The 14,699-nt window shown below is 35.4% G+C and overlaps 1 protein-coding gene across 1 annotated transcript in view; it reads right to left on the bottom strand.

Annotated features, from left to right (window-relative positions):
* Positions 1 to 5,837, bottom strand: part of LOC118628679 (olfactory receptor 5F1-like) — a 53,967-nt gene extending 48,130 nt beyond the window's left edge. The window contains exons 1-2 of the mRNA XM_036259619.1: positions 5,262 to 5,837; positions 3,526 to 3,548 (exon numbers count right to left, since the gene is read on the bottom strand). Coding sequence (XP_036115512.1) covers positions 3,526 to 3,548; positions 5,262 to 5,837 — 599 coding nt within the window. The remainder of the gene's footprint in view (positions 1 to 3,525; positions 3,549 to 5,261) is intronic.
* Positions 5,838 to 14,699: the final 8,862 nt, after the last annotated feature.

The raw sequence follows: 14,699 nt of genomic DNA on the forward strand, positions 1-14,699 counted from the left end.
TCTGCCTTCTCTATTTTCCAGCATTGTTTTATTTTCTAAGAACTCTGCCCTCTCCTGAGGTGCCCAAAGTAGAACTACCTTAGTTTTGTCATTTTGTCTTCAGAATATCTCAGGCTTTATTTATCCAGGATCCACTTGTTCATCTTCCTGGAGGCCTATGTGATCCATGGAGCTCTCTTTGAAAGCCATGTCTCAAATGAGTCAATTGTTTACTATTAGCCCTCTTCAATATCCAACCTTCACTTCGATATGTAATATTGAGCGTTATTTGCATTAACCCAAATCATAAAGACCAATCCTTTCTGAAGAAATATCTAGCAGTGATTAATAGCATTATATGAAGGACAGTTTACCAATGAAAAAAGGTGTCACATTGACGGATGAATAGAGCCCAGAGAAGTCTACACATTCATACTCTGGTTTCTCTTCAGATCGCATAAATCTTTCGCCTTTTACATTCATGAAAATTTTAAATATTATATAGGGTGTCATTAAAGATGAATGGAGGACATATACTGAAAAATAAGCAGCAGGGGAAAATAAGCTGTCATCTTTCAAAAACAGAAAAGATCTCTACCTAATACAGTGGACAAAACTTAATCTCAGATGTGCTAAAGATTTAAATATATGTCACCCTAAATATATTGGAAAAAGAAGTTAAATGTCTGAATAGAACAAGAAACAGCAAGGATACAGAACCTGAAGTCTTATGTACTGTTTGTGAGAAATAAGAATCGAAGAACAGTTTGTTATATCTTAAAGATGAGCTTTCATAAACCCTCATTCCAAGCTGTGCCTCCTCCAGGGACATGCCTGATGAATTCTTGCAGTTGTGCAGTGAGTGACATGTAAAGTCACATTCATGTCATCACTGGTCATGGTAGAAAGTAACAGAATTAATTAGTCATATTAAAGGAAAATATGCTATAAAATTGGGAAAGTATAGAATAAGGGATCAGAAGACCATGGTAGAATGTTAGATACAATACTGTAGAGAAACATAAGCAACAGAGAAAGCAAACTGTGTATGGCATTATATTCATAATATTAAAAATATAGACTTAGGGATATAGATGAATTTAGTTTTAAAACGGAAGATAAGGAATAATGAAGAGTGAATACGGAAGAGTGGTTATCACTCTCAAGGACGCAGGATAATGGAGCCATCACAGAGAACTTTCAATTATGGCAGTTCTTAGTTTTTTAATTTATTTTGGGTGGTGAGTTTATTTGTGTTCATTTACCTTGTCTCCTAATTTACTTATTTATATTATAGTTTTCAAAAAAGTGAAATTTTATATTTTACATAATGCAATAATAAGATTAATATACAAATAAGCTGAGAATGTTTTGAAGTTAGTGCTTGTGTCTGAGGTTCCCAAGACCACCATCATCTTCAGTGATTGACTAGGACTCAACAAAACTCAGAAGAGCCTGTATGTGAATGATTATGGTTTATTACAGCTCAAGAAATGGGTTAAAATTAGCAAAGGAAGCAGACGTGTTGAGCATGTCAATCAGAAACCAGGCATCAGCTTTCATGTGTTCTATACCAGTGGAATCACACGGCACTTTATGTTCCCTTTGTTTTTGTCTGACAACTTGGATGGAGCATCACCAACCAGATATGCTTAATCAAGTTTTGGTGTCCAGGGTTTTACTGAGGATCAGTACATAGACATGGAGGGTCCATATAAATGTCTGTGGTTCTTTGGTCTCCTCCAATTGCCCCTCCTGGAGTTCAAACTGATACAGCCCAGCACAAAGCCCCAGGGATACCAAAAGTGTCATTCAACATAAATCACATCATTAGCTTAAACTGTTAGACTTGAGGCCCACGATACAAAGATACTCTTATCAGGTAGAATATTCTAAGTTTTCAGATGTTTTCTGTCAAGAGCCAGTCAAGGTCCAGTCTGGAAGACCTTTGGAATAGTTACAGTTTTGGCAGCCTAGGCTGGCTGAATTAACACGGTCCTGCACAGTCAGTATATTCATATATGTAATGCAGGATTTAATCTATTAATAATACTATGTTTTATTGCATATTTCTGGGTTTCTGCAATTGTTAATTATTCACTTTCAGTCTTTCCATCTTGTTGGCTGACTTTTACAACTGTGACATTCATAGGTTGAAGGTAATCTCTATTTATTCTTTCTTAATTACTAATGTAAATATTGACCAAATCAAACTATAAAGTCATACATTTGAAAATTATTTTATTAATTTTAATAAGTTAAAAATGCAAACAACTTAGAATGAATCAGAACATTGATTGATATTTCTATATTAAAGTTGAGGTAATATTAAATATTCAAGTGAAATAAAATCCTGGAAAATTAGAAAAACAGAAAGGAGATAGTTTAGCAAAATGCAAAACAATTTACATTCATAGGAAGGGTTTAATACTTATTAGGTCTTAAAAAACAATAAAATCATATTCACTGTCATAATTAGAAGTCTCAAAGTTTGGTCAAGTTAAGATTATTATTAAATTATGTATAAAATATTTGGAATATTTTTTACATAAATGCATTGAAAAATAAGCAAGAAAATATAATTTTAAAAATCTACAAGAGCCTGGCCAATATGGCTCAGTGAATTGAGTGTCGTTCAATGGACTGTGAGGTCCCAGTTACATTCTTGGTAGGGTCAGGGCACATGCCCAGCTTGCGAGCTAGATCACCAATATGGGGCATGCAGGAGGCATCAGATTGGTGTTTCTTACATCGATGTTTCTATTTCTCTATCCTTTCCTCTCTCTCTAAAAAATCAATAAAATCATACTTAAAAATTAAATATTGCTAGTGTTGATATCAGAAACATCCGAACCTGGAGATACTTAAAAAAATATACAAGAAATACTTTAAATTTACAAAAAGAAATGAAATAAAGAAATAATCAAAATGTACATAAGAAGCAAATATTCAATGAATCAAATAAAATACCAATATTATTAAGTGCTAATAGTCCCCAAAGTGGAAAATGTCTGTAGATATTGCAAACAAGATTAGTTACATGTAGGAGGGCTGTACTAGAGCAAAGGCAGAGAACATGTCATTTGTAAATTTATATCTGAAAACCAAAAGCTCAGAATAACTCCATTTCAACTTCCCAACATTGTTCCTGTTTCTGTTTTTCTGAAAATTAAAACATTTATTTCAAAGAATGTAATATTAGTATTTATTGGTGAAGCATCTTGGTTCCATATATGACTTCATTAAATGCCCAGGACAAAAAACGTGGAAGGAATCCAGCCAACAACAGCCAGGTGGTGCAGAATAAAGTAGCTGAGCTACTCAGTGAAAGAGTGAGCACCTCTGAGAACAGCCTGATTATTCCGCTGCAGGCCTCCAGGGCAAGGTAACTGATGTGGGTTGAGAGCCCGGCCCCTGGGTGCAGAGAGAGCACCGATGCCTTCATGAACCTCCATCTGGCCAATGTCACCTATGTGGACCACCGAGGGCACTGGGTGGTTGAGCAGGGTTACCTGCTAGTGACGGGTGTAATGCCACATCTCAGATGACTTCAACATCAACTCTTTAATCTGGTGTCTCTTCAGAAGCAAGGGCAAGGGAATGGTCTTCAATAAATTTCCTCCCAAAACCATAAGAGTAGGTGTCTCTTTTACCAAGCCCTGATCTCATTTTTCTCCAGCGTTCTACCAACCCAACTTCCTGTCTACCTTCATATTAATAATGCTTAAGTTATCTTATTAACATTTGTTATCATTGATGTGTAATTGTCATATCACATTATTTAGTGCCAGCTGTAAAATATAATGAATCAATATTTGTATACACTGTGAAATTACCACAGTGACCCTACCAATCAGCCATTATTATTTATACTTACTAAAAGTTTCTCCTTGTGATGAGGAGTTTTAAGATCTATCATTGAAACTTTCAAGTATACAATATAGTCCTACTAACTCTGGTCACCATGCTATACACACCTCACATTGACTTATGCATTTTATAACTGGAATTTAGACCTTTCATTTGCTTAGCTTTAATATTAGATTCCATTGATTTTATTGTCAGATGATAGGAGATTTCAATGAGCAGGAAATCTGTGAGTATATTGTATAGAATATGTGTCACAATCCTGCACTGAATGTCCATCTATCTCCTTTGGAATTATGCACTGATTAAATGCTTTGCTGCAGTTGAACCTGTGTGTATGAGGCTTTGTGTGCATGTGTCCAACGCATGAGAGAGACAGGAAGAGAAGGGCTAGAAATTTTTAAGAAAGGGAGGGCATACCGAGAGCTGTAATTGTGCATTTTATTCAGACAGCAGTTTTCTTGATGGCTCACTTCATCACAAACGCACAATTATTTTTAGGGAGTTAAGGAAAATAAAAATGGATCTTCTTGCAGATGTAATTAAACTACAGTTCTGAAATTTTATCTAAACATCCTACCAGGGGATACTTCAATATATGAAATGGCAATATTTTAGAGTCAAAACATCTTTGAGATATATGATATATAATAATTATTACAAATTATGAGTGATGAATAAAATGTGAAGAGGAATATATAAATAATTACAAATATTTTCTATGGCTAGTTTCATGTGATATTGTGACTTGTGTTATTATACAGTCTTTTCCTGTCTTTCCCTAGGCAACATTTTATGACGAACAGGCCTTATTTTTGATGATCCAGTCAGGATACAGGATGGTTTAGAAGAGGGTCCACAATCTTATACAAGTTTGGTATTTACCTTATACTTAGGTAAATTGAAGGTGACTTTCCTTTTTTAGTACATTTATTTGAGTATTACAAAACATGATAACTTAAAAAACATTCTAATGAAAAACTGTAGCATTGCCCAGCATTGGAAGGGGTATAAAATATTCTATTCATTTCAGAAAATTAACCACACAATCACAGAAATGAAGAAATCCCTTTCCTGGTAATTACATTCCATAAAGCCTTCTTTACTTCCTTATTCCTGAGGCTGTAAATCATAGGGTTCAACATGGGGATCACCACTGTGTAGAACACAGAAGCCACTTTGTCCTGATCCAGGGAGTAGCTAGAACTAGGTCTCAGATAAGTATAGATGGCGGTGGAGTAGAACAGAATAATAGCTGTCAGGTGAGAGGCACAGGTGGAGAAAGCTTTGTGCCTCCCCTCCCCTGAATGCATACGGAAGATGGAGAAGAGAATGTAGGTGTAGGAGGTGAGGATGATCAACAGAGTCCCAACTATATTCACTCCAGCAAAAGTGGAAATCATGCTTTCGTTCACCTTGTCAGAGCATGAGAGCTTAATAAGTGGAGGGCTGTCACAGAAGAAATGGTGGACGACATTGGAACTGCAGAATGGCAGGCTGCTTATGTAACTTGTGTTCACCATGGAGTTCAAGAGTCCCGCTGTAAAAGCCCCTGCTGCCATTTTAAGGCAGACTGTCCTGGACATGACCAAGGGGTAAAGCAGAGGGTTGCATATGGCCACATAACGGTCATAGGCCATTAAGCCAAAGAGGAGGCATTCGGTTGTGGCCAAGGCGATAAAGAAGTACATCTGCAGAAAGCAGCCAGCAAAGGAGATGGTTTTCTCTTCTGACAACAAGTCCACTAGCATCTTTGGGGTGATGGTGGATGAATAACAAATGTCCACAAAGGACAGGTTAGCCAGGAAGAAATACATGGGTGTGTGAAGTCGGGAATCAGCCCTGATTAAGAGGATCATCCCAACATTCCCCCAAACTGTCAGTGTGTAAATCACAGAAAAGAGAGAAAACAGGATAATCTCTAGTTCCAGAGTGTCTACTAATCCCAGCAGGATGAACTCCGTCACCAAAGTATAGTTTCTTTGGGTCATGTATTACCAATATAATTTGTTTACACTTGTATTTTGTGTAGATATGTCCTTCTGTAAACATTACCAGAAATAAGAGAAATGTTAATGTGGTTATTCTCACATGGAAAACAAAATCTATTTAAGTTAATACAGCATACTAAATAGCACGACCTAAGAAAGAGGAAAACTAGTGGAACAATGGAGAAACCTTTGCAATTATGAAGCAAGTGACTTTGATAAATCTGGTTGTAGGCCCCCTAAATTACTGGTCTCAATCCCTATTCTTCACTTTAGTTTCTGCAAATGGTCCAGATTTAATTCTCTACTAGCCCACATCTTAAATGAAAAGCATGCAATTATTTCTGCTGTACTCCCTCCCATTCTCTGAGACGTTTATATGCATTTAACACAAATGCATTGCTTATTTCTCAAGACCAGTCTGTTTATTCTTCAACTCCAAAAGTCATGCATTGCCTCCCAGAAATTTCTCTTGTACCTCAAGCAACAAAAACAGTGATCATTTCAAATAACCAATATTTTGACATCTATAATATCTTATAGAATAATTTTGTATTGTTTTAAAAATGAACCAAATAATTGTTCTCATTACAAAGTACACTATCAAATTAATATACTGTAGTAGCAGACCCAGTACCTGTCCACAGCAGTCAATAACAGCATCAAATACTTATGTGCTTCTTCTCTGGTGTCTTACTCAGTAGACTATTTTCTTTTTAATTATGGGTTCTCAGTTGGAGCTTACAAGTAAAAAAGAAAATTTTCACTTTGTAAATGAAATGAAATGAAATGAAATGCAGTGGATATTTGAATTACCTAGTGGTAAAAATTTGAGTCCTTCTGAGTAAACACATGTTGCTGCACTTTTATTTTGTTTTCTTGGAAGAGAATGAGGTAACCATGGGGAATAGATTATAGGTTTAATTGTGGAGTTAATCCTCTAAAGGCAGAAACTATGTCTCAAAAGAGAAAACATATATTCACATGCAGTTATGTGGCACCAAATGTTGCATCATGAAGTGGTTCCTGTCTCTGTATCAACTTAAAGTCTTTTTGCAATGTAAAAGCTATATCAATTGGCTACTTACATTGCCTCTCTTTGGTGTTTTACACTATTTCAAATGAGTCATATCCCAGTACACATTTCTATTCTTCCCTTTACTCAGGTGTGCGTGTGTGTGTGTGTGTGTGTGTGTGTGTGTTTGGCAGGGAGCAGAATTTGGGGCGGGGATGGGACAGAGCGGTGATGGTCTGAGTCAGTTTAAACTTCAATCTACTCTGTTTTTGAGTGTAATTAATGAGATAAAGTACTAACTTAATTAACACTGTGAAGAAGAAAATTGATTTGCTTTTTTGTGATTTCGAAATGATGCTGGTTTATTGCAGTTATTGTCTGTGACTCTCATCTTAGAAGGGATAACAACACAGGTTTTCATACCTAAAGAGCCAAATGAAACGAGGTTGAATAAAGCACATTTGGAGTCCGAACACGAGGAGAAAGTATTGGCGGGGAGAACCCATACTACATTGTGTACCATATTAACCTTTTCTTCTTAAATTCTCAATTAATTTTCTGCACTAGTCTTTATGGAAGGCATTATTATTTTATATATTTTTCAGATAAATAAAGCAAGTCAATGTTATTTAATGACTTTCCAATGGACAAATTTTTAGGAAGAGAAAGAACTGATTGAGTATAGTCTTCAGCAGAAAGCAGCAAGACCCACTACTTAATTTCCTTGTGTAGTACATTTTATCTCAGTTGCTTAGAAATTTTTAAGTGTATAGTATATATAATACACATTTACACATATATAGAGGCAATACACACATCTGTATATGTGCATATATTCTACTAGGTTTAGTGTTCCAATCATCAGTACAGGTAGAATTTTTATTCTTATAAAAACTGAATTGGCCCTGGCCGGTTTGGCTCAGCGGTTAGAGCGTCGGCCTGCGGTACAGAGAGACCCGGGTTCGGTTCCCACTAAGGGCGCGTACCTCGGTTTCAGTTTGTCCCTGGCCCTGGTTGGTTGTGCTGGTGGCAGCCACTCGATGTGTCCCTTCACATCGATGTTTCTCTCTCTCTCTCTCTTCCTCTCTCTCCCTCCCACTCTGTCTGAACAAAAAATGCAGAAATGTCCTCGGGTGAGGATAAAACAAAACAAAACTGAATTGCATGAAAGTTACTGCATGAGGGAGGTAGAAGAGGGTAAACTGGGGGAAAATGACGGTGGAAGGAGACTTGGCTTGATGTGGTGAACACACAATACAATATAAAGATGATGTATTGTAAAATTGTACAATGCAAACCTATATAATTTCATTAATCAATGTCAGCTCAATGAATTAAATTTACAAATTTGATGTGAGGATCTTAAAGTAATGCCAATAAAAACTAAAGCTTTATTGACATCTGTGCAACTCCCATCTTTCTATCCATTTATTTATTGTGTCCTTCCTTTGATTATCTTTTAAGGTAATGCAGATACCGACTTTCGGAGAAGGTACATAAGAGATAAATTCTAAAATAAGTTTTAAAACATAATTGTAAATGTGCTTAATATCTTTGTTAATCACTGAGTTACCTGAAAACATACTCATTTTCTTGTTGATTTAGATTTCCACATATCTTGAATTTATGTATTAAGATTCTTGCATACTCTGTAATTTAAATATTATTAAAAGACTCAACATGTAACCTGGAATGACATGGTTAATGATAAATAAATTTCTTCTCAATTGTATTAACAGTACATATTAATAATGGAATTTGTCATTTTCGTATTATTTGTCATAATAATGGAATTTGTTTATATCTTTCTCTTTTTAAATTAGGTGATAAAAATTTTAGAACACAAACATTTATAATTATTGACCAATTTAATAGAACAGTACCTGTCATATTTTAGGCATTTAATAAATATTTGTGAGTAATGAACAAATATAACTGATTATATTTTAAAATTTAAATATGAAATTCTTTAAGTAAATTTTAGAAATTATATAATTTATGATTGTTCACTTCTTCAATTTTGAGCATTTTTATGTATATCATTTTTATAAACATTGATCTCAGGATGCTACTATTTTACACTAAAAAGTGTATTCAAGTTAATAAGGCACATGCATGTAAGACATCTTAAATAAGGATGTAGGGTAAATGGGTTCTTTATTTCATAATTTTTTTTTTGACAAAATCAACATGTAGGTGTTTTTTTATACAGAGGAATGAATAATATGTTTATTTGTTAAATAATTGCAATGCGTGTAAATTTCTCTGGAAATTTAGTAAGAAATAACATACTTAGAAAATATTCTCATACTGAGCCATATATTACCTTCACTATAAAGAATGAGGATACAAAGAGATCTGTTACACAAAAACAGTAATTTTCAGTTATTTACATCTCATGGCACACATAAAATAATCACTAAAATTCTGTAACACCAAAAAATAAATTTTTGTTTATCTGAGAAAAAAATAAGCATAATTTTGATTGATTTCGACCAGTCAACTATAGTCGTGTTGGTTGCTGTCATTGTTTATTGGACTATTTAAGGGAAAAGAGGTCAGTGCCCCTGACTAGATAGTCAGGTATTGCATGCTTTAAAAAATCTTACAGGAGTTTGATGCAAACTCAAAAGCTTCTGCACAGCGAAAGATACAATCATCAAAACAGAAAGGCTACCCACTGTATGGGAGACCATAATTGCCAATGATTTATCAGATAAGGGGTTAATTTCCAATACATATAGAGTGCTCATACAACTCCACAAAAGGAAGACAAAGAACTCAATTAAAAAATGGGCAGAGGAACTAAATAGACACCTCTCCAAACAGGACATACAAATGACTAAGAGACATATGAAGAAATGCTCATCATCACTCATCATCAGAGAGATGCAAATTAAAACAACTATGAGGTATCACCTCACACCTGTCAGAATGGCCGCCATCAACAAATCATTAAACAACAAGTGTTGGTGAGGGTGTGGAGAAAAGGGGACTCTAGTACATTGCTGGTGGGAATGCAGACTGGTGCAGCCACTAGGGAAAACAATATGGTGTTATCTCAAAAAATTAAAAATTAATATTTCATTTGACGCAGTGATCCCACTTCTAGGAATATACCCTAAGAAGCCTGAAACACCAGTCAGAAAGATTATTTGTACCCCCGTGTTTATAGCAGCACTATTTAGAATAGCTAAGATCTGGAAACAGCCCAAGTGTCCATCAGTAGACGAATGGATAAAAAAGCCTTGGTACATATACACAATGGAGTACTACACAGCTGTAAGAAAGAAAGATCTCTTGTCCTTTGAGACTATATGGAGGGACCTGGAGAGTATCATCCTGAGTGAGGCAAGCCAAACAGAGAAGGACAAGTATCATATGATCTCATTTATTTGTGGAATATAATGAACATAACAGTCTGAGGAATGGGTTAGTCCCAGGGACGTGGAGGTGGGGTACAGACTGACAATCCCCAGAAGAGGGGATGGTGTGGGAGAGATAAACCACAGAACTTATATGCATGTGTGCATGAACAGTGGACATGAACAACAAACTGGGGACCAGGCAGGGAGGGAGGGGGAGGGAGGAATCAGTGGGGGGAAAAGGAGAAACATCTGTAACAAAAATTAATTAATAAAAAAGAAAAAAAAAACAAATCAGAAATGTATTAAAATAAATGTCAAATTTTATTTTTAAAAAAATCTTACAGGACACTAGTGTGCTGCAGCAAATCATCTGAAAAATTGCTGCACTAAAATAAATATGATTTGGGAGGAATCATCATATCTTGATCATATATTTATCAATTTTCTCTCAAGATAATCAATGTTTATGGTACTTATATTTTCATTAATTATTGTTCTGTGTTCTCTTTCATTTAAGCTAAAAACAATTCACCAAAGATTTTGATAACAGGGCTCATTCAGCATTCACTTTGAATAGCGAGTCTGTCTCAAAAAGTGCTAGCATTAACATTACACATTTGTGGTTTAACAAGTGAAATGAAAATGTTTTCAAAAATACTGGACAATGACCTTGAAATATAGGCCTCCCTTTCAATTTAAGGGTTAAGGTTTATGACCTAGTTTTTGAATGTTTTTTCCCAAAATTTATCATTGTAAATTTTTGTGTGTGTGACACATGCCACCATCCCTTTCTTCCTTATGTCAATAATGGTGCAGGGTAAACCAGACAGATTGCATTTAGAGGCTCAAAGGTACTTTCAATTTCTTTTAAAGACTGAAAAATATTAGTGATATTTACTTTAAGATATGTAAAAGACAATGATGCCTAATGTTACCAATTTTAGGTAAAAATAGATTGGAGGATGCAGCTAGCAAGAGGAAAGAAAACCAAAACAAAATAACATTGACAAATATAAGCAATCAACTCATGTAAAAGGGTAAAATGAAAAATTATGAGAATAAACAAATAGTTTGTCAAGGATGCTAATTATGGATCGATATTTAATCTGAATATTAGTTGAATTTCCTCATCACTGCAGAAAATGTTTAGAATTCAATTTTTTAATGGTTAACATTAATAATATACCAGGTGCTAAGGAAAATAGATTTAGTGATAGATATAACTTTTGGAGAGTACAAAACATTATTAAAAGGTTTTAAATAATTAGTGCAAATAGTGACACCATGTCTATCAGGGTGACAATATTTTAAAGATATGTATTGCAGAATTTTTTCTGCAAATACAACCCAATTACCAACAAAGCTTTATTAATATTCTAAAAGTGACAAACTAAGGCAACATTTTTGTGGCATTGTTATCACTTGCTGTTGAGTCAGCTCTAACTTCTAGGAACCCTATGAATGAGTGTCGTTCACAGTGTCCTGACCTCCGCAACCTTGACAGCAAAGGAGACTTATGCTTGTGGCTTTCTCTGTGGAGTCGATCCATGTCATGTTTGGTCTTTCTCTGTTCCTGTTGCCTTCTCTATGTCCCAGCATTGTTTTATTTTCCAAGAACCCTGCCCTCTCCTGAGGTGCCTGAAGTAGGACTGCCTTAGTTTTGTCATTGTGTGTCCAGAATGTCTCGGGCTTTATTTATCCAGGATCCACTTGTTCATCTTCCTGGAGGCCCATGTGATCCATGGAGCTCTCCTTGGAAGCCCTGTCTCTAATGAATCGATTGTTTTCCTATCAGCCCTCTTCACTGTCCAACCTTCACATCTATATGTAGTAATTGGGAGTTACGTGTATTGACACAGAGCAAAAAGACCAAGACATTTCTGAAGAAATATCTAGTACTGATTAATGTCATTATATAAAGGAAAGCTTAGCAAAGAAAACAGTGTAACATTGACTGATGAATAGAGCCTAGAGAAGTCTACACATTCATGAAAATTTACAATATCATATAGGGTGTCATTCAAGATGAATGGAGGACGTATATTGAAAAATAAGCATTGGGATCAAATAAGCTGTCATTTTTCAAAAAAGGAATGCTCTCTACCTAATACAGTGGACAAAAAAATAATCTTAGATGTGCTAAATGTTTAAATATCTGTAATTTTAAGTATATTAGGAAAAGAAGTTAAATATCAGAATAGCCCTGGCCAGTTTAGCTCAGCAGTTAAAGTGTCGGCCCCTGGACCAGAGAGTCCAGGTTCTGTTCCCGCTCAGGGCATGTACCTCGGTTGCAGTTTGTCCGCCGCCCCGGTTGGGATCCTGTGGGTGGCAAGCAGTCCATGTGTCTTTCTCACATCGATGTTTCTCTCTCTCTCTGCTCCTCTTTTTCCCTCCCACTCTATCTGAATATAAATGCAAAAATGTCCTCAGGTGAGGATAAAAAATAAATAAATGTCAGAATAGAACAAGAGCTAGCAAGGATATGCAACCTGAAGCCTTATGTGCTGTTTGTGAGAAACAAGAATTGAGGAAACAGTTTGTTATATCTTAAAGCTGAGCATACATAAACCCGACATCCAAGCTGTGCCACCTCCAGAGACATGCCTGATGAATTCTTGCAGTTGTACAGTGAGTGACATGTAAAGTCACATTCATGTCACCATTGGTCATGATAGAAGGTAACAGACAATCAGTCATATTAAAGAAAAAAGTACTACAAAATTAGAGTGCAGAAATATGAAGACCACAGTAGAATGTTAGAAACAATATTGAAGAAAGACACAAACAACAGAGAAGGCAAACTGTGTATGGCATTATATTCTCATTTAAAAATAAAGTTTTGGGGATATAGATGATTCTGTTTTAAAATGAAAGGTAAGGAATAATGAAAATACAAAAGAGTGGTCATCACCATGAAGGACACAGGGTAATGGAGCGATCACAGAGAAGTTTCAATTATGGCAGTTCTTAGTTCTTTCATTTATTTTGGGTAGTCAGTTTATTTGTGTTCATTTACCTTGTTTCCTAATTTACTTATTTATATTATATTTTCCAAAAAACTGAAATTTTATATTTTACATAATGTAATAATAAAGTTAACATACAAAATGTTTTGAAGTTAGTGCTTGTGTTTGAGATTTCCCAGATCACCATCATCTTCAATGATTGACTAGGACTCACAAAGCTCAGAAGAGCCTGCATGTGAATGGTTATGATTTATTACAGCTCAAGAAATAGGTTAAAATTAGCAAAGGAAAAAGATGTATAGGACGGTGTCCAGTAGAAAACAGGCATCAGCTTTCATGGGTCCTGTCCCAGTAAAATCACACACAGCAGTTAATGTTCCCTGTGATGCTGTCTGACAACTCGGATGAAGTGTCACCAACCAGAAATGCTTAACCATGTTTTGGTGTCCAGGGTTTTACTGAGGATCAGTACATAGACGAGGAGGGCTCACATAAATGTCTTCGGTTCCTTGGTCTCCAACTGCCCCACCCGGAGTTCACACTGATACCACCTAGCCCAAAGCCCCAGGGATACCAAAAGTGCCATTCAACATAAATCACATCATTAGCATAAATTGTTAGCCTTGGGGCCCAGGATACAAAGATGCTCTTATCAGGTAGAATATTCTAAGGTTTCAGAGGTTTTCTGTTAGGAGCCAGTCAAGGTCCAGAGTGGAAAACCTTTGGAATATGTACAGTTTGGGCAGCCCAGGCTGACTGAGTTAACCCTTTCCTACAGCGTCAGTATATACAAATATGTGATACAGGATTCCATCTATTAATAACATTATGTTTTATTGCATATTTGTTTGGATTTCTACCATTGTGAATTATTCACTCTTGCAGTCCTTCCATCTTGTTGGCTGACTTGTCTGACTATGACATTCACAAGTTTTATAATTAGTCTCTATTTAGTCTTATGTAATCACTAATGAAAATATTTACCAAAAAAATTTTAAATTTCTTTCATTAGATTTAATACATTAGTTAATCAACTTTGAATGAATCAGAACATTGATTGATGTTTGTATATTGAAGTTGAGGTAATATTAAATATTTGAATGAAATAAAATCCCGAAAAATTAGAACATAAAGGAAATAGTATAGCAAAAGGCAAAACAATTTACATTCATAGAGGAGGGTCTAATATACATTATTAGGTCTAAAGAAACAAAGAATAATAAAATCATATTCAGTGTAATGATTAGAAGCCTCAAAGTTTTTGTCAATTTGTTATTTTTTAAGTTATGTATACAATATTTGGAATGTTTTTTATATGAATGCATTGAACAATAAGCAAGAAAATTTTATTTTAAAAATCTACAAGAGCCTGACTGGTGTAGCTCAGTGGATTGAGTATATCCCATGGACTGAGAAGTCCCAGATTAATTGCAGGTCAGGATCTGGGCACATGCCCAGGTTGAGGGCTAGATCCCAATAGGGAGAATGCAAGAGGCAATAGATTAATGTTCTCTCT

This window comes from Molossus molossus, unplaced genomic scaffold (assembly GCF_014108415.1).
Source record: "Molossus molossus isolate mMolMol1 unplaced genomic scaffold, mMolMol1.p scaffold_m16_p_13, whole genome shotgun sequence".
Taxonomy (NCBI): Eukaryota; Metazoa; Chordata; class Mammalia; order Chiroptera; family Molossidae; genus Molossus; species Molossus molossus.